The following is an 18,786-nucleotide window of genomic DNA, read 5'->3' as shown; positions in this document are numbered from 1 at the left end:
AGAGCATTCTGCAGAAGGTCTCCTAAATTAATTCAGGTCTAATGTGAGGTCTGCAAAACAAATAAAAAACTACATAGCAACTATTTTTTGCTGTTTTTATGGGGTTTTGTATATTTCCAACAGTTTTTCCACATTAGAAATCTTTAGGTGATTCATTGTGATTAGCTGGAAATATTCTAACTCAATAGAATGTAAATAGATGGTAGAGTTTCTGACCCATTAAATAGCTGATGGTCAAGACAGACTGATGACATTGTAATGGTTAAGAGCGCCTTCATGTCATAATCCTTGCACTAAGTGAGATTACTTCATGTGCTAGATGAAGGCTAATTTTATACATTGTGTACCATGTTAGAATAATTGTGTTACAATTTTTGAAAATGTTTATATCCATTAGGAAGCTAGAAATCATTTGGGAAATTTCCCTGAAGACTCAGTGAAGACTCATGACACTGAGTCTTCAGGGACCTCATGATTTGAGTGGATGAGGTCGCTGTTGAGTACTGTACGCACAGCTTAGATTTGTGTTTTCTCAGAAGAAGAAGAAGGCTTCTCGGCCGTGATTGGTTAACACTTTGTTGCTAAGACACCTCACAGAGTTTACAAATGTCCAATCTACAATAGCGAAATGGCTAATATCGGTGTACTTTCTGCGTCTATTTCAGGTCAGACTTCATTTATCTTATTCCTCGTCAGTTTTTTCCGTCCTCAAAACGCTCTGGGTAAGATCTTTCTACGTAATTCGCCTCAAAGTTATCGTTTTGAAGTTAACAATACTCTTCGTTTCGTACAGGAACTAGCTAAAACTCATTTTATGTCTCTTAGATGGTTGGAACTGTAACTAAACAGTAATTGTATTTTTCATTCATAGTTTTTCAGCCGTCGTTTCTTATCTCCAACGGACCAAAAGTCTCTGCATTTCTGCTCGGAAACACATCAGGGATCTCACTGAATCTGAAGACGGTTTCTGTTTCCAGCACAACAGGTAGGGGGAAAAAAGACAAAACACCCCACAAAACATTTACTAATTGTTAATGGAACAGTTTGGTTTTCAGTTTAGCTCGACCAGAAAAAAATAAATAAAAAGACAGATTTTGTGCAGTGCCTTGTAATTGTAAATATTCATATATCCTTTTAACTTTACAATCATGTACCTTAATGCATTTTGTTTTATTGGAATTTATTGCGATTGACCAATATAAAGCAACCCATAAATATGAAGAGAAAGAAAAATTACATTAAATGTCTATTCTAATAGAAGAACCTACTGTTATCTACATCACACCATTGCAACTCTGGCTGAAAGTGTAGGTTCACTGTCCTGCAGTAAAGTGAACATGTGTCTTGGTGTCGAGTCTTCTGGAGTTCCTCTTTTAGGATTGCTCTAAATTTAACTTCATCCTTCTTCCCATGAACAGTGACCAGATATCACTGCTGAAGAAAAGCCTCCAAACAACATGAATTGTAATAACATAATTGTTTTCTTTCATAGGAAGCACTGGTTCACCATCATGTGTAACAGAAGCAACACGGTGGGCACTCACAACTGAGCAAATGGGAAAGGTAAAAAGCCCGTCAACTTTACTCAGCCACTGCACATATAGACACAAAAAAAAAACCTTAGCAAATTCACCTCTTGCTTATGCTGATGTCAATCTAATTCTGCTTCCCAGAGTGCAATTCGTGTTCAACTGACACTGAATCAAAGCCTGCATTTGTGTGGTGAGAACGAAACAAGTGCCGACTGCTGTCCGAAACCGCAGTGTGTTCTGGAAACTCTTCAGGTGTCCGCCTGCCTTGGAACCAGACCTCAGGCGTCATTGCTGATCCAAGCCACCATAAACGCCCGGTTGTTTCCTCCTCATGCAGGATCTGGTGATTTGAATTAAGCCTTTCTCATCATAATGTGAAATGAGAGCTTTAAAAGCAGCTTGTTTTCTAAATGTCGTCTGTTCATTTCAGATAACAACACAGTATTTGCAAACCAAGTGTACCAACCTCTTGGTGTTTGTCCATGTGACCTGACATCCAGAGCATGTGATGTACGCTGCTGTTGTGACCAGGTACCGGTTTTTATTATAGCAATTTAACAAACACAATTGGTCAAATGTGTTTGTTTTCTCTTTTAAATCTTCTTATTTGTGTTTCCTACCAGGACTGTTCCAACGAAGATCTAAAGATTTTTGCATCCCACTGTCTGCTGGGACCCTTTGGGGGACAGGTCTCCCCTGCTCCAGATTTCCAGTGCTCTGTGCGTTCTGCTGAAAACTCCCAAGACTGGTTTCCATTTTTATGTGTCACTTCTCCACCTGAAAACAACCCATACCTGGGTCTATTCTATCAAGGAGACACAGTGTGAGAATATTTTTTATCAAAGTCTTTTTTTGGTTTGTATTTTTTATTTTATTCAGTAATTTTTGTGCTACATTTTTTTCACTCTCCTGGTATAGTGCACCCAGGCCTGGCCCATCCTTCCAAGAGCCTGTGGTGTCTGCTCCAATGCCATTTACTCCTTATATTCAGGGAAGTCCTGTTGTCACATCCGACGACAAGTACTTCACTATTCCTCAGGTTGGTTGTATTAGTGTTACCTTTTGTTTTTATTTTTTGTAGGAATTTTTGTTGTATTCTTTTACTTTTTTCTTGTCAGGCTTACAACTAATTACACGTTATATGCGGTTTTGTTTTTTAGATGGTCCTGGGACGGTGCTCTGGTGCTCCTGTGGCCTTTCTGGAAAATTTCAAAGTACAGTGTGTAACTCTTTTTCACTCGTGCCCGACTAGTCCTCCCTTAAAAACGCTGGAAGAAGATTTGAGCGTTGACGTGCTAAATGGGCAAGGCGGTGGGTCTTACCAGTTTACATAATTAAATCAGCGTTTTGATGTGCTTTGACACTTTTTGAGCGCAAGTATGTGTGTGTGTGTGTTTTTTTAACCAGGCGTTGTGAAGGTAAATTTAACTGATGACAAGTCCCCTGATTTGTTCCTTTCAAGTGGTCAAGGTGATTTTTTTTTTTTTATATGTAGACTTTAATCACTAAAACAAATAAACTGACTCTGTCTAACATCTAACTTAAAATGGGTGTGTATTTATCTCCAGGTGAGAGGCTGAGGTGTGAGACTGTGACCTTAGCGCTAGATTACAAATTCTACTGGAAAGAAAATGGCATCACCAATATCTCACTGACTCGCACTGTTGGGACAGTTATCTCAAATGGAAGCTGTAAGTCTTGCGAAACTCTTTAATTTTCAAAGCTAAAGTCTTGTTGTGTGGGCTGACATATTCTGCTGTCCTGTCCTCTAAACAGTGACTACAAGATATTCTGTTGTGTTTCTAAATGGAGAATCTATAGCCGAGCCCAACTCAGGAAACCCAGGTGAGAGAAAATCTTTTTTTCTTTTTTTTTCCAGTTGTTGAGGTTGCTACTCTTACGGTGGATAACACCAATTTCACGTGACAGGTTATCAAGTGGGTCGACCTGTTATTGCTGGCATTCTGGTCAATAATACAGAATTAATACAGAGGACACCGATCAATATTTGGAAACCAGGTACAAATCCTTGTAGTAACCGTGTTAATTAATGTTTATTAACACTAAGTTGCACACATTTCAAACTTTATACTTTATCCTCCCTGTTTTCTGATCTGGTTGATAGTGGGTGATGGTCTCTGTTCCACTGACAGCATGAAGCCAGTTGTGTTTGGGGAGAATTCAACTTCAGGTTGCTTGCTGCCTATCGGGAAGGAAAATATGACCCAATGTGATCTCCTGAGGTTGGCTGCTCACCATGATCCTTTATCTTTAGTTGATGTGTAACTACAGTGCCTTGCAAAAGTATGCATGCCACTTGGACTCTCCCACAATTTGTCACTTTACGAACACAACCTATCATTTATTGACTTTACAAGAATGTGACAGAAATGTTAAGACCTTCAAAGGGTAGGAATACTTTTCCAAGGAACTACGTGAAATACATATGTGTTAGAGCAACTGATGTCATGTTTTTCCGCGTTTTAGAGAGACTGTTGCTGCTCTGCAGAGTGCTCTGACCACAGCGGCATATGTAGCACAGCGTGGTAACCCAGATCTTACATCTATGACAGACTGGCTAAACATAAGCTGTAAGTAGATTTAATAGAGAAGCAAATTCTTCCTCTAAATCAACTCTTAAGTTATTTAGCGTTCGCCTACATTTGCCTTGTTGATTTGTGCCAGATAGATGTTCTAACAAATGATTTATTACACAAATCTAATGCAGTTGTGACACCAAACTCAAGCGCGGCGATGAACAACAATTCAGGTGTGTGCAGTGATATTCCATTTCACCAACGCATCAGTGTTTGGAGCCTCACCTCCAGCCTGGTAGATGGAATACCTCAAAAAGAAATCCAAGCTTTAGAAATCAGGTATTAGATAATTAGCCATAGCAACGCAGCCTGCTTTTAGTCGTTGCAAATCTTTGTGTGGTATGTTCTTAACGTAACAAGTATTTATAACCAATTTCTTTTTGTGTTTGGGAGTTACGGCATGTCTACTTGGGCTCTGGATTGTAGGGGAGGTAGCGTCTCTGTATGTGAGGACCCAGAAAAAAGACAGGTGTTCCCAGTCACCTCCTCAGTCACCTTTTTTGATGTCGATACAGGACCAGCCAAAACCAGGCGCGTACATATTTAGATTGTTTATATTGTCTAGATACATAATCGATTTGTTGACAGGGAGTGTTCTTTATTCTAGGTTTCAGATCAACTTCACAGAGTATGACTGTGACAGGAATGATGTGTGTTGGCCTGAGCTCGCCTTTCCCTTCACCAGATATTATACAGGTATTCCACCAAAAGAGCAGATGGCAGAGTGAATAAAATTATGACAGTACTGTAATAACATGTTTTACGTTTCTTTGTCACAGGTGAACCTTATTTTTTGTCGTTGGCCAAAGGGATGATTTTGGTTTTCATGTTTGTTACGGCAGCAATTCTTGGAACTCCATGGAGACAAATAAGACAGGCGTGGCACAATGTTTGACTCTAATGCTCTGAAAATTTAAAGGAGGAGTTTCTGGTAAATCAGCAAAAGTGCAAAATACTAAATAGAGATACAATGTCAATATGCCATGTTCAACTGTCTGAAATACTGTGTATTTTTCTATAAATACTGATTTTGTAAATGTGGACATGTTCTTTTTATAGATTTAAGGTGTATTTGTATATTTTTGTAATAAAGATATTTTTCAAAATATGTTTTCAAAGCATAATAATGATACTACTTTTAAAAGGTGTGTGACCGTTTTGTGCTGTCCTGCACTTCTGATCCGACCCGTATTTGCCGTAGCGTTTGTAATGGATCAGTATGCCCAGTTCTGATTTTTTTTCAGAATTTTTTTAAAATCTTGAACTCAACTAATTTATAGCTCATATTTTGTAATTAGATTTTTTTTTCCTGTTCACTGACAAGACTTACTACAAGATTTTGTATTTCCTAACTAGCTTTCATCAAAACACCCTTGAGACTCAGGTTCCTGATAAAAGTTCTTGTTTGAAATGATTCATGAGAAAAGTAAATAAAAGGGCACAATCTTAACACTGTAATCTTCTTAAAACCACTGAGGTGTTAATCCTTCAGTGAAGTTGGTTTATTTCTAAACACTGATGTCTTACTGTGGTTGATCATAAAATCCACAAAGCTTTGAAATGTTCAAATATTTGTGCAAAGAAAGTGACTCAGTCTTTTAAACTTGCTGTGGAGTGGTGGTAATCCAGACAGAGAGTTTAAGATTTGTAGTTTTTGTTTAAATTGACTTGATCCATCTTGAAAACCAATTTACAGCTATCTCTAACCTCTGGTAAAGATATGTATAAAGCTTTAGAAAAAAATGCATAATTTATAGTCTTGCTCTAGTTCTCATAGAGCAAGACTTATTTATTTTTACCATGCTCACATCCTTCTCGCTGTCCTGGAGAGATACATTTTATACAATCCTGTTCTAATTCAAATTCTAACCATATATCTTGAAAAACTAATGTGATTGTTGAAACTAAGATTATGTCCAGACAACTATATAGTTAATTAATCACAGCAATTATATTAAATAAACCTTGTGGATATTGGGTTTAATTGATTCAAAATTTAACTAAAAATGTCAATTAAACTACAGAAACAATAAACATAAAATAAGGTTAAAACAGGGAGAAAATATTCTTAAGTAAAACAGAAAAAACAAAAAGAGTCTTAAGATTTTGTTGATAGCCAAACCAAACCTCAACAAACATTGCTGCTGTTTAAGGCCCCGTGTATGTATACTAAAAAAAAAAAAAGAAAACCGTTCACACTTTAGAAGCTATGTTAACAACGCCAAAATTAATGTATATATTTTTAACTGGGGTGCTTGTGTGTAATCTTCAGCATTACTGTACATCACTTCCTTACCTCAAATAGCTGTGGCCTCTTTGTGGGTAGCTCTTTCTGGGCTGTTCTGTCTAACATTGGGTACTTAAATATGATGCTAAAAAATAAACACCAACCTCTCAGACTGATAGACAATATGATACATAAAGATCTTTAAAGAAATGGGACACTTCGACCCCAGCAAGAGGACAGATGTTTCACATCTTAACATAAATAACAATTTCATTAAAAATAAAACGTGATCTTGTAATACCTCATTATCTGAAATTATTTCACAAAATAGATATTTGTAAATGCATTATGTATCATTTTCATGCTCAACGAGGATATGAACTGGAACTGAGAAATAAAGTATTTGTTATTATAATAACCTATATCTATATCAACCGAAACTATGCAATTTGTTGCGCAAAAGTAGAAATGGGCTATCGTGGAGGTGGGGCCCCCAAAGAGGCTGGTTAGACTTCATTGTTTGCATGCATGAACCCTATATGGCTGTGGTTGTTTGTATTAGCCTGCAGACAGAGCAGAGGGCTTAAAATATTAAGTAGGCGGCAGTGCGCAGACTCCTGAGACGGGTTGTCATTGGTTGATTCGCTCTGGTAGAAGTTGGTCGTAGTCATCAGTGAGAAATAAAGTGACGTGGAGAGTTACGAAGATGGCAAACTCACTTCTAAAACTTTATAAACTGTGAGATGACTTACTACAAAACTATATGGTGAGCTTAATAAACTTATATATATATATTTAAAAAGACAATAAAGAAACCCAACGCTTAACCAGTAATCGCGGAGACGGCTCAACCAGCTAACCTATTAGCTGGCTAACAGCAGGAACGGCTCCTGTTTGTAGCGTGTAAATTCAGAGTTATGTAAGTGAAACATCATTTTATCTCCTGAGCTGAGTCATGGAAGAACAAGGAAGGACGTGAGGGACGAGTGTTGGCTTTTACCCTCCAAAAACCCGCTCCGGTTCTGGCCAGCTTGCTTATTGAAACAGGGAAATATACGCTGTCAGGATGAGCTCTCTGCTCCGAGGTGAGGAAATGTGCCTGGCCCAGCTGTTTCTGCAGTCCGGGTCAGCTTACGATTGCATCAGTGAACTGGGAGAACTGGGACTGGTGGAGTTCAGAGACGTAAGTTTTATTTGTATTTTTTGTAGTGCAATTGTCCTCGTTTGATTGCCAAGTCACAATAAGAAGTCACTTTGAAACTATCGAGTTATGACAGAACTTGCCCACGCAAAATGAAATGAAATGAAGTTTCATATGACTCGATTCTTGGAACTGTATAAAGTTAGTTCACAGTTCAGACACTATTCTGCGCTCTGAAAATTCATAGAACTGGTTTCTTTCAGATGCATCATCCACGAGGGAAATTTAAATATAATTTGCCTAAGTTTTGTAAAGTCAACTGTCAAACAACCCTCGAAAAAGAATACTGTCTGCATACTCTGTATAATAGGTTAAACCATGAATGTTGTGCTTATTCTAAATAGGTGGTTTCCAAAGTTTGGGTCATAAAAAGAAATGTTTGGAGTCTTGACATCCAATGAGAAAATAAACAAACTAAATTACTGATGATAATAAAAGCTAGAGATTGACCAGTTTATTCCTGATCGGATCCACTAGGAATCGGTGGGTCAAATACTGGAAAATACCATTATCCTACATTTATTTAACTTATTAAGACTGGAAACCTATTTTTTTTAATATGATGCGAGACAAACGCATTTAGTTTGACGCACTTTTTAAAAATAGTTTATTAAAAATCACATAACCGTTGATTTTAAGCCTGCCTGGGAATACATTTTAATTTTTCTCTTACATCTTGTACTCTGTAGATTTTTAAAAAATGGTATTGGTCAAAATTACACACAGCAATTCAAACCTCGGAAAAAAAGAACACTTAAAATTAGTACTGACCAGGGAAAGCCTGGTCAGTGCACCTCTGTTTGGTATACCAGATTAAAAAATAACAGTTATCATAAATGGATAAAAACAACAAATTAGTTGTTGATTCTGCTTGTCTTGTGTTTTATTGTCTGCTTTTACTCTTAGCGTGCTGTCGGTGTGTTTTGGGTGAAAAGCAGAACAGTTTACTCGTAGCTGTTTCTGATCCTGTTGTGAATCAGTCAATGCATCTACTTGTAAACTGTGTGTTTATGTCTCTTCTGAAGATATCAGTGTCTCCTTTAACCGCCATGTTCTTGATCCTGCGCATGACTAATGGACTTTCTCGCATCTGTTCCAGCTCAATCCTAATGTGAACTCATTCCAGCGAAAACATGTAAATGAGATCAAAAAATGTGAAGAGATGGAGAGGATCCTTGGTAAGGTTAAAATATTTTATTTTATTTTTTATTTTTCTCCAATTTGTTGCATTCAGTAGTAGGGCTTTCTACCTCATATCAACTGTCTGCGTTCATCTAGTGTTGAGTTTTGGTGAGGTAGAGTTACACTGAGAATCAACTTTTTAGTGATTCTCATCAAAATCAAACAATTTTTGTGCAGTCCAGTTGAAAACTATACCATTTCTATTCAGGGAACAAATTGTAACAAAGCACAATCAGCTCTTGATAAGCACAACGATGTTGAGCGTGGATGTTCTTACTGCAGAGGGAGATTTGAAGTTGGCTATTAAAAATTAAGTAGGTCTTCACTGTTTCTTCCTCAAAAGCTCTTATAGAAAATATGTAAAGGGAAACAGCGTTTTCTGAGGAGACTTGTGGTCTGTTCATTCACGCTGCTGCAACAGATGACCAGATTTTGACAGGTGCTGCCATTCCCTATTTTAGCTTTGTTGATTTCATGCCAGACTTTTTCTGGGAGGTATATATAAAAGCAGCCGTCAATAACAGGACATCAGTTTGTTCCCACCTGGGTGATACTCCAGAAAATATCAAGAAGGATGAACATGTTACTCTCTTGTGCCATCTTATAACTGAAAATACTTGATTTGGATATGATATTTAGAATCCCAGACTTTAAGGTATGTGTCTAAATTCTGCAGGATAAACATGGAGACGCTGCTTTTTGTGCTAGTCTAACTATGGTAAGTTGTGCTAGTCAAAACCACAACAAAATCTTTTTAAATGGAAGGATTTTCTCTCACAGTAGCAAGATAAACTTAAGACAAATAAGTGAAGCCTCAGTGGATATCCTCTCTGAAGACCCAAGTGACTCTGTGGTCATGAGAAACATCAGGTGGTTGCAGATTCAGCTGAATGCACTGCTGTCTTTGGTTAGCCAAATGCTGTATTATTAGATTAAGAAGAAAATAACACACTGTCAGTCTTGGGTTTCATGCTTTTCCATGTTATTTAAAGGATATCCACAGTATGTCGAAGCTCGGAAAGCATGTCCTTAAAGAATATTGCTTGTTGTTTTCAACAGGTTACCTTTTGAGGGAAATCAAGAAAGCAGACATTTCACTGCCAGAAAGAGACATGAACCCTGTGGCTCCTTCGCCCAAGCATATAATGACTATAATGGTAACGATTCCCTTTACTGTGGCCATTAGAGCTGCATTCTTCCGCTTGTTACACATCTTCATACGTGTAATTACAGGAGCAGCTTCAGAGGCTTGAGGTTGAACTGGGTGAAGTCACCAGAAACAAGGAAAAGCTGCAGAAGAATCTGCTGGAGCTCACAGAGTACACACACATGCTTCGGATCACACGCAACTTTGTGCAGAGAAGTGCTGAGGTACACATAATTCAGATAAAGTCATACTCTCGGCTCAGTTTCACGCGACTAAAATTTTGAGTTGAATGTTTTCTTTCCCTCCTTTCCAATAGCGAGAACCACTGCAAGTCCAGTATGAGGAGTTTCCGTTTCTAGAAAAAGATACACGGATGGACTACAGCAGCATGCAGAGGCTAGGAGCCAAACTGGGGTATGTGCTGCAGTGATTCTACTAATGTGACAGAAGATCAAATAATGTTTATTTTTTTATATACCGTAAGGTTTTTAAACTGTGGGTAAATTACATTTTTAGGTTTTACTCATTAAAATACTGTTTATTCATTCATACAGTTGGAACCCTTTCACATTTCGTCATCACAAGGTCATGTAATAGACTTATACGTAGTGTTGCGTAACTGTAAAGTGCAAGAAAAAAGATACAAACAACATTAATCAGAGGAGGAGTCAAGACACCTCTGGATACTACAGAGGAGCAGCAGAGATCATAGAAAGTTCAAATATTAGCTGTGCACTCTGTGAATCTGGCTGTTTATAGAAGAGAGGAAGAAGAAAGTCATTTTTTAAAAGAAAGCCATAAAAAGTCCCATTTACAATTTAGGGGAAGCAGCAAATGCTTAAAAGAAGGTGCTCTTGACAAATGTTCTAAATCTGTGGAGGAAAACTAGCACAGGATATTACTCTCAACACACGTCAGGCTCAGTCTTTGTTTGTACTGATAATTGATCTGAGGTGTTTCTAAATCTTCATCTTCTCTCCTCACTTTTTCAACACAGGAAATATCACCCAACCACACACAGCGAGTTCAACAGACAGCTTAAAATTTAATTATTTACTAAAAATGTGCAGAATAGTTTGTAATTAAAAGGAGAGGAGATAATCATTCACTCATCTCGCTGAAAGTTTAGACTCCGTTTCACAATCTTTTGCTTTTTTTTTAATTTCCAGATCAGAACATTTTAAATGAAATTTTTTTTAACTAGGCAATAGTTTAATATTGTGGTCATGCATCTTGCAGACTGATTTATGTATGTTTTAATGCTTTTGTTGCAGCTTCATTTCGGGGCTGATCCAAAGAGCAAAGATCGAAGCCTTTGAGCGAATGCTTTGGAGAGTTTGCAAAGGTTACACCATCCTGAGCTACGCGGAGGTTGAAGAGTACCTGGAAGATCCCGACACAGTAGGTTCCTGACGTCTCACAGAGACCATGAAGTTTAATACCGTTTGCTGGCACGTTACATTTCCTCTTTGTGAGTGTACACTGGAAAGATAGCAAAACAGTCTAGAATAATAAGAGCAGTATATGTGTAAGAGGATGAGAGGAACGGAAACGAGCAGAAACGGGCTCTTCAGGGCATCACCCTGAACCCAACACCCTCGCAATGACACATTGTGGTGGCAACATCCTTTGTAGCGGACGCTAATGAATTTGAAAGCTGGAATGATGGATGAAGCCAATTGTGAAACGAAACTGGAAGCAAACCTGTTAGAACATGCAAGAGACTTAAATCAGGAGCAAAAGTTTACATTCTAGCCGGACAACAACCATGAACATATAACCAGAGCTGCACTGGAATGCTTTGACCCTGTCAGAGTTCACACCCAAATCTAATTGGCAATCTGTAGCAAAACCTGATTGTTTCCATTTAGACCTGAATGTTTCTCTATTAGACTTTAGTTGTCTTGCAAAGTTCTGCAATATCATTTAAATATAAATGCGTAAAGTTTACTGAGACATACATGCCACACTTTTGATTTATGGATAAAATAAATTTAGAAACAATGTTGCCAAAACGTAATATGTGAAAAAATATGTGGAAAAAGCAAATTTATAATTCAAATAAAAATCTTGTTTAAAGTGCCCTCCTGGTGGCTGCCAGCAGCGACTCTTGTGATCACGTCCACAGACAGCTGTAATCAGATTATCTTGTTTCACCGCTTGACCAGACGGCAAGCATCCAGGACTGTGACCAATCATTAATGCTGTAACAGACAAGCTTTCACTACTAGAAAGTCAGACAAATTTTACAGACAGAGTTATTAGATTCTCTTAATTGGAACAAATAAAGATGGGCATGTTTTATGGAAAGAGGTAAATGGGATTTGGTACTCAAGACTCCTATGAAAGACCTTCATGTGTTTCGATAACTTCTTATTTTCTCTATGCAGGGTGAGCCCACTAAAAATGTAGTGTTCCTCATCTCGTACTGGGGGGACCAAATTGGCCAGAAAGTAAAGAAGATCTGCGATTGGTAATTATAGCGCGCGTAAAGCTGCCTCACATTTGCTACCTTATGTTTTTATTTCCTGTTTGTAGTTCTTCTTAGTAATATACTTTTCCCCAAATTGCAGCTACCACTGTCACTTGTACCCATATCCCAGTAACAACGATGAGAGGAACGATGTTGTGGAAGGCCTGAGAACTCGCATTCAAGATCTACACACAGTATGTCTTCTGTCTTGTTATGCAGGTTTTTACCAGCTGTCAAACTAAAGAGCTGAACCCTTCGGATTTATTTAGTTGTGTTTTTTTCTCTCTTTTTCGTTTTGTTTTTCTTGCAACATATTCAGTGTTCGATGTTTTTTTTTAACCACCTGGCAGTGGACTTCACCGTGACCACAGGGATGGCCAGATGCCACGCTTTGTACAAATTCATCAGGAATCCAAATCTTTTCTCTGTTCAAGGTACTTCACAGAACAGAAGACTACCTGAGGCAGGTCCTGATCAAGGCTTCCGAATCGGTCTACACCTGGGTTGTCCAAGTCAAGAAAATGAAGGCCATCTACTACATTCTGAACCTCTGCAGTTTCGATGTGACTAATAAGTGCCTGATCGCTGAGGTGTGGTGTCCTGTTAACGACATTCCTAAACTGCGGAGAGCCTTGGAAGACGGCTCGGTGAGAAAAAGCTTTGACTCTGCTTCCAAAGTAGGAGTTTGTTTCCTGTAAACCTGCCTTTTCTTATTAAAACAGTTGTTTGATAAGGACTTGCTATTTTCATCCTTTATATTTTGGTCAGTAAGAAGTCATCAATCTTTTACTAGAGAACAGTCAGTATTATCCATTACTGAATCATAAACATAATAGTCCCTATACAGTGTTTTATCCACCATTTGCTACAGCTGACTGAATAATGAAGGATATCGATTAACATAATTTTAGAGTCAAAATCATCCGGATTTTTATTACCAGAATTTAGTGAAACTTTATTGTTTCATTGATATTTCAGAGGAAAAGTGGAGCCACTGTTCCCTCTTTTGTCAATCGCATCCCTACCACTGATACCCCCCCGACTCTGATCAGGACCAACAAATTTACCTCTGGCTTCCAAAACATAGTGGATGCCTATGGAGTGGGCTCCTACAGGGAGGTAAACCCAGGTGAGTTGGATTTAATCTGTCAGAAATCTTTTTTTTTTTTATTGTGTATTTTTGTGTTTTAATAAAACCCAATCACAACATTTTATAAAAGGTTTTTAAAGGTAATTAACTGACTTTTAATTATTCCCACCATTTTCTTTTACTTTCAGCTCCCTTTACAATCATAACCTTCCCCTTCTTATTTGCTGTGATGTTTGGGGACCTGGGTCATGGGATCATTATGTCTCTGTTCGCCTTGTGGATGGTGCGGTACGAGAACAACCGCAAGCTGAAAAACACCAGAAATGAGGTGCGTAATGTCCATATTAAGGCCTCCTCGTTGTGGCATGTCTGACACGTGACTGTAAACTGCAGATCTGGAACACGTTCTTTGAGGGGCGTTACATCATTCTGATGATGGGCCTGTTCTCCATCTACACCGGCCTGATTTACAATGACTGTTTCTCAAAGTCGCTGAACATCTTTGGCTCTGGGTGGAGCGTTTCTGCGATGTTTAAAGCCAACGTCTGGACGTGAGTATTTAACGGCCAGGATCTTCACGGTGGATCTTTGTGGATTTGATCAAGAAACACACTTATGATTTACTTATCTGTGTCTTATAGGCTGCAGGTCCTCAGAGGGAATCGTTCTCTGACTCTGGATCCAAATGTTCCTGGAGTTTTTAAAGGACCATACCCTTTTGGAATTGACCCAGTAAGTTAGCTATTTAATTATCTTATGTATAAAGTTGTTACTGTGGCTAATGTAAAAAAAAAAACTAAACTAAATATATAAATCTAAAAGAAATATGTGCAAGGAATAGTCTTTATTCCTTAACATTTAAAATTAAGACTGTAATTCGTGAAATCTAAATGTAATAATTCAGTCAAAAACTATCCATTCACCTTGAATGTTTTCACATTGAATCATGTTACAGCCAAAGATTTGTTTTGTGATCGATACAGGAAAACGATGACTGGTTCTGAACATATTTTTAGATATATTTTTACAAAAAATGTCCACAACAATCTGTTCTTTGTGGTATTAGGAAAAATATAATTAGAAATGAATTCCAATTTTTTAATTTTTTAAATGTTTTAATTTTTGTAAAGATCTGGAACTTGGCATCCAATCGCCTCACATTCCTCAACTCATATAAGATGAAGATGTCCGTGATACTGGGCGTCACACACATGAGCTTCGGCGTCATCCTCAGCACTTACAATCACCGGTAAGTCATTTCTTGCAGGTTTTATATAATTATTTTAAACTCAGAAAAGTTCCTCCCAGCCAATTGTTGTGTTTTAATCGGTTTTCCTTCTTTCCCCCCCAATAAAAACAGATACTTTAGGAAGAGGTACAACCTCTACTTGGTGTTTTTGCCTGAACTCCTGTTCCTGTTGTGTCTGTTTGGCTACCTGGTGTTCATGATAATCTACAAATGGCTGGTCTTCACCGCAAAGGACTCCGAAAAGGCCCCCAGTATTCTCATCCACTTCATTAACATGTTCCTCATGCAGGGGGACCAGGGGAAGCAGGGGAAAGGAAATCAGCCCCTCTACACAGGACAGGTTAGGATCTTCTCCATGCATTTTCTCTAAAGCTGCTCCAGTCCAGTGGAATAAGTTGCACTGGTGATAAAGCATCAAGAATGAGTGAGAGTTGTTTATCTTCTTCCAGACTGGCCTGCAGATATTCCTGGTGGTCATTGCTGTCCTTTCAGTGCCTGTTTTACTGCTGGGGAAACCAGTCTACCTCCGCTGGCTTCAGAACGGAGGCCAAAACCGCCTAGGATTGTACAGGGTGAGCACTGAAGACATGTTAGCTCATCAATGTGTGCCTTAATCTGCACTTAAACTCGGGGTTAAGTACAGAAAAAATATAGCTGTGGCCTTACTTCAGTTTGTAAAAATTGGATAATAGTAGTTAAAACTAGCAGGGCACTTCTATTAAGATTGTACTTTAAGAGAAGGCTCCAGCCGCTTGGAACATGCATCATATTTATATTGGATTAGAGCTTGTCAGCCGCGGCTTTTATGTCATTTTAAATCTACAAATGCACTAAGTTTGTTTTTGCATCGTCAGGGATATGAGCGCGTGCGGCGAAGTAGCGATGAAGAACTCTACCTCCTGAGGTCTGAAGACATGGAGGAGGGCAGCAGTCACAGCGATCTCTCCAGTAGTGGAGAGCACCTCTCTGAGGAGGTGGAACTTGATATTTAAGCAATGCTTAAAAATCATTGTTTTCCAATTTGTTTTAAAACCGAGCTCTCTTTTTGTTGTTGTTGTTGCAGTTTAATTTTGCAGATGAGTTCCTCCATCAGGCCATCCACACCATAGAGTATTGTCTGGGTTGCATCTCAAACACAGCTTCCTACCTGAGACTGTGGGCCCTCAGCCTGGCACATGCCCGTAAGTACGATGGTTTACTGTCAGTGCAGCTCTATGTGTGGTGGAAACTTATTGAACATGCCATCCCTACGATGAAACATGGTGGTGGCAGCATCATGCTCTGGGCGTTTTGAGCAAGCACATGGAAGCTGGTCAGACCTGACAGGAATATGGTTCTGAAAACAACTGCACAAGTTTTTATCTTTGTGCAAAACATACCAGTGCCAGTGAAACAGGATTTTGCTACAGTATGGAAACCTATGCAAAGAGATTTCTACTGGTTTGATGGGAAGGGGTGATGTTTTACATCATAAGCGATGCATCAAATGAATTTATGTAATGCTCACTCAGGGCCATGTACAGGTTTGGTGAAGTAGCAAACCTCAATAAAGAATGAAGCTGCACTGTTTATTTTCAAAAGCTGTAGCAGTGAAATGAGCACAGGCGAGTTCAGATCAATGCCCTCTTGCTTAGTGTCTTTTTCATTTCCTCAGAATAACAGTACACTAATTTAATTTTATCCCTCCACACCTTTTTCCCTGTCAGAGCTGTCAGAGGTGCTTTGGGCCATGGTGATGAGAGTAGGACTTCAAATGGACTCTGCTCTTGGGGTTGTAATCCTGGTTCCTGCGTTTGGCCTGTTTGCTGTTCTCACCGTGTCCATCCTTCTCGTCATGGAGGGCCTGTCTGCGTTCCTGCATGCCATTCGGCTGCACTGGTATGCGCTTTAGTGACGCCAAGGATCACAGTTCTCTGAATTATCAGTGTTTTTATGTCTCTTGACAATTGCTTGCTTCCTCTGTAGGGTTGAATTTCAGAATAAATTCTACAGCGGGACTGGAGTCAAGTTCTGCCCTTTTTCCTTCTCTCTGCTGCCTTCCAGCTTTGAACACGATGGATTACTGTGAAAGGACTAACAATACCGAGACATTCTGTGGCAAGAAGCCAGCACCTCAACAAGACATCATCAAGAGATGTCAAAAAGTGCTCTTCATATTTATTTTTAATTTTTTCCTGTTTTTACAATTTACATGAAGAAATTACCACACTGGCCTCTCAGCTGTATTTTGAAATGACAACAAAAAATAACAAACACTGGTGAAAAAAGTGAGGATTAATAGAGTTTTATGCAAGAAAGAGTGTTTTGCGCTGTGATCAGCATCAATGTGTCACTTGCAAAATTTTTGCAAAATTATAAAACGCACATCTAATTTTGGTTTGAAACAAAAGCCCTAAAATGTGATAAACCAATTTTTTGCAGTTGTTTTTTGGGATCTTATTAATAAAAACTAAATAACATTTAGCTTTTTCACTTACACATAATTTCTGTTATTTTTTCTCCCCCAGATTTTTTTTTTTTTTTTTTTTTACTGTGCATCATTATTTTCTGCAGATTTTCCTAACTTCTGTCGTTTTCTCTAAGCTTCTGCAAATCTGATCTGGTTTTAATCCACTGAGTCCAACTTGTTGTCCAACTTATCCAACTTGTTAAATCGGGTTAAATGCTTCTGGGTGAATTGTGTGACTTTTTTTTCCGGAAGTGAATAACAGTGGCATACATGCAGCTGTAAGTATGTCAAAACTACAGCAAAATTTGACCCATATTTTTGCATACCTCTGCTTGGCACGTCTGCTTGTTAGACTGCTGGGAGTTTGGAGTGTCACATACATATTCACTAATGCTGAAACTGCCAGCAGGGTTCTCATCAGAACAGACTGCCACTGTGTACCCACCCCAGACAAATCTACAAACGACAACAATGGCCACCGTCAAGTTGGATTTGTTTCATGAGTCCTTCTGGCAGCTTTTTTGTTTTTTTACATTAGAAATCAGTTTGTCTTGATGATGGGACCCGTTGTTTTACTCTGCTGTTTTACTCTCATTGAAGGCACAGAGGTTGTCATTATTCACTTTAGTTCCCTAAAGCACTTAACAAGACTCATCCATTTTATTCATTCATTTGGACAATTCCATTCCAATTTGATCCTTGTTGTCCTAAAACGCCTCATTCAGTTTATCATCCCAATTGGTAAGAATAATCTTAATCGTCTTATTTGTGTGGCATTTTAGATATGAAATACTTTAACAAACTCCAACCTAATGAAAGACCTCATGAGACCTTGTGTCCTTTGACGAGTTGAGGTCGACAGAACAGAGGGGTTTTTGTTCCTCCCCAAACTTTTTACTCCTTTTAGAAGATGATGGTATCTTTGCCGTTCAAAGGGGATACATTTGCTCCGTCTAATGGGGTTCTTCCCAAACTGCATTCATTTAAATTTTGCAGACGGCTTTTCACAGGTGCAACTACATGCCACCTCAGTCGTTTATTTATAAAGCTGTAACAAAGTGGGAGGGTTTAAAGGTTTCTGTGGGTGAGATGAAATACGTCTGTGCATTTTCAGAATTATATTTTGTCTGTATTTTTAAAAGAGAATTGAAGATGAAGCAGGGTGGGCTTTTGTGTGTGCATTCTACTGTCTTTCTTAGATCAGTCAATAACAATGCCGGCCTAATTTTTCATTAATGGGGAAAAAAAAAAATATATATATATATATATATATATATATATATATATATTAACCTGTTGACTTCAGCTTTGTTGATTCAAAAATCCTACATCAGTATTCACCACATTAGCCAGGTTGAATTGTTTGTCGATGTAGACCAGGTTTTTTTTTTTTTTTTTGCTGACTTTGATTTTTATTTTAAAACATAACCAGGTTTTAATGTCATCACTTCTGGATGAAGGAATGTCTGCGTTTTTCTACTGTTGGTGTCATTTTCAGTTTGGCAACAACTACATATTTCGTCTACACTTTTAACCAAAAACGTTTAAACAGTGCATCAGACAAAACAATAGTTATTTGAGTCTTACCTTATGTTTCACACCCAGACACCAGAGATTCCTTGCTTGTTTTCCTTTGTTC

At 38.4% G+C, this 18,786-nt stretch overlaps 2 protein-coding genes across 3 annotated transcripts; both read left to right on the top strand.

The window, feature by feature from the left end:
- Positions 1-563: 563 nt before the first annotated feature.
- tctn2 (tectonic family member 2) lies at positions 564-5,237 on the top strand. Of its 2 annotated transcripts, none has more exons than XM_008418653.2 (18): positions 564-722; positions 872-985; positions 1,493-1,563; positions 1,674-1,875; positions 1,963-2,063; positions 2,156-2,355; positions 2,451-2,571; positions 2,693-2,843; positions 2,940-3,002; positions 3,101-3,223; positions 3,309-3,377; positions 3,462-3,551; positions 3,658-3,775; positions 4,020-4,123; positions 4,261-4,408; positions 4,523-4,660; positions 4,737-4,825; positions 4,909-5,237. In XM_008418653.2, the coding sequence occupies exons 1-18, from the start codon at positions 629-631 to the stop codon at positions 5,022-5,024; spliced, it is 2,112 nt and encodes a 703-aa protein (XP_008416875.1). In that variant the 5' UTR covers positions 564-628; the 3' UTR covers positions 5,025-5,237. The 2 variants fall into 2 exon arrangements, with proteins under 2 accessions (XP_008416875.1, XP_008416874.1); XM_008418652.2 differs by having other exon boundaries at positions 4,520-4,660.
- Positions 5,238-7,006: 1,769 nt separating this feature from the next.
- atp6v0a2b (ATPase H+ transporting V0 subunit a2b) lies at positions 7,007-17,157 on the top strand. Its single transcript, XM_008418651.2, has 20 exons — positions 7,007-7,539; positions 8,657-8,735; positions 9,799-9,896; positions 9,973-10,110; positions 10,203-10,300; positions 11,161-11,287; positions 12,277-12,359; positions 12,460-12,553; positions 12,794-13,006; positions 13,338-13,488; positions 13,638-13,777; positions 13,843-14,000; positions 14,091-14,181; positions 14,580-14,698; positions 14,810-15,038; positions 15,148-15,270; positions 15,553-15,672; positions 15,762-15,879; positions 16,405-16,576; positions 16,664-17,157. The coding sequence occupies exons 1-20, from the start codon at positions 7,423-7,425 to the stop codon at positions 16,764-16,766; spliced, it is 2,571 nt and encodes an 856-aa protein (XP_008416873.1). The 5' UTR covers positions 7,007-7,422; the 3' UTR covers positions 16,767-17,157.
- Positions 17,158-18,786: the final 1,629 nt, after the last annotated feature.

The sequence above is a fragment of the Poecilia reticulata genome, linkage group LG9 (genome assembly GCF_000633615.1).
Source record: "Poecilia reticulata strain Guanapo linkage group LG9, Guppy_female_1.0+MT, whole genome shotgun sequence".
Classification (NCBI taxonomy): domain Eukaryota; kingdom Metazoa; phylum Chordata; class Actinopteri; order Cyprinodontiformes; family Poeciliidae; genus Poecilia; species Poecilia reticulata.
This window is presented reverse-complemented; position numbering and strand designations above follow the sequence as displayed.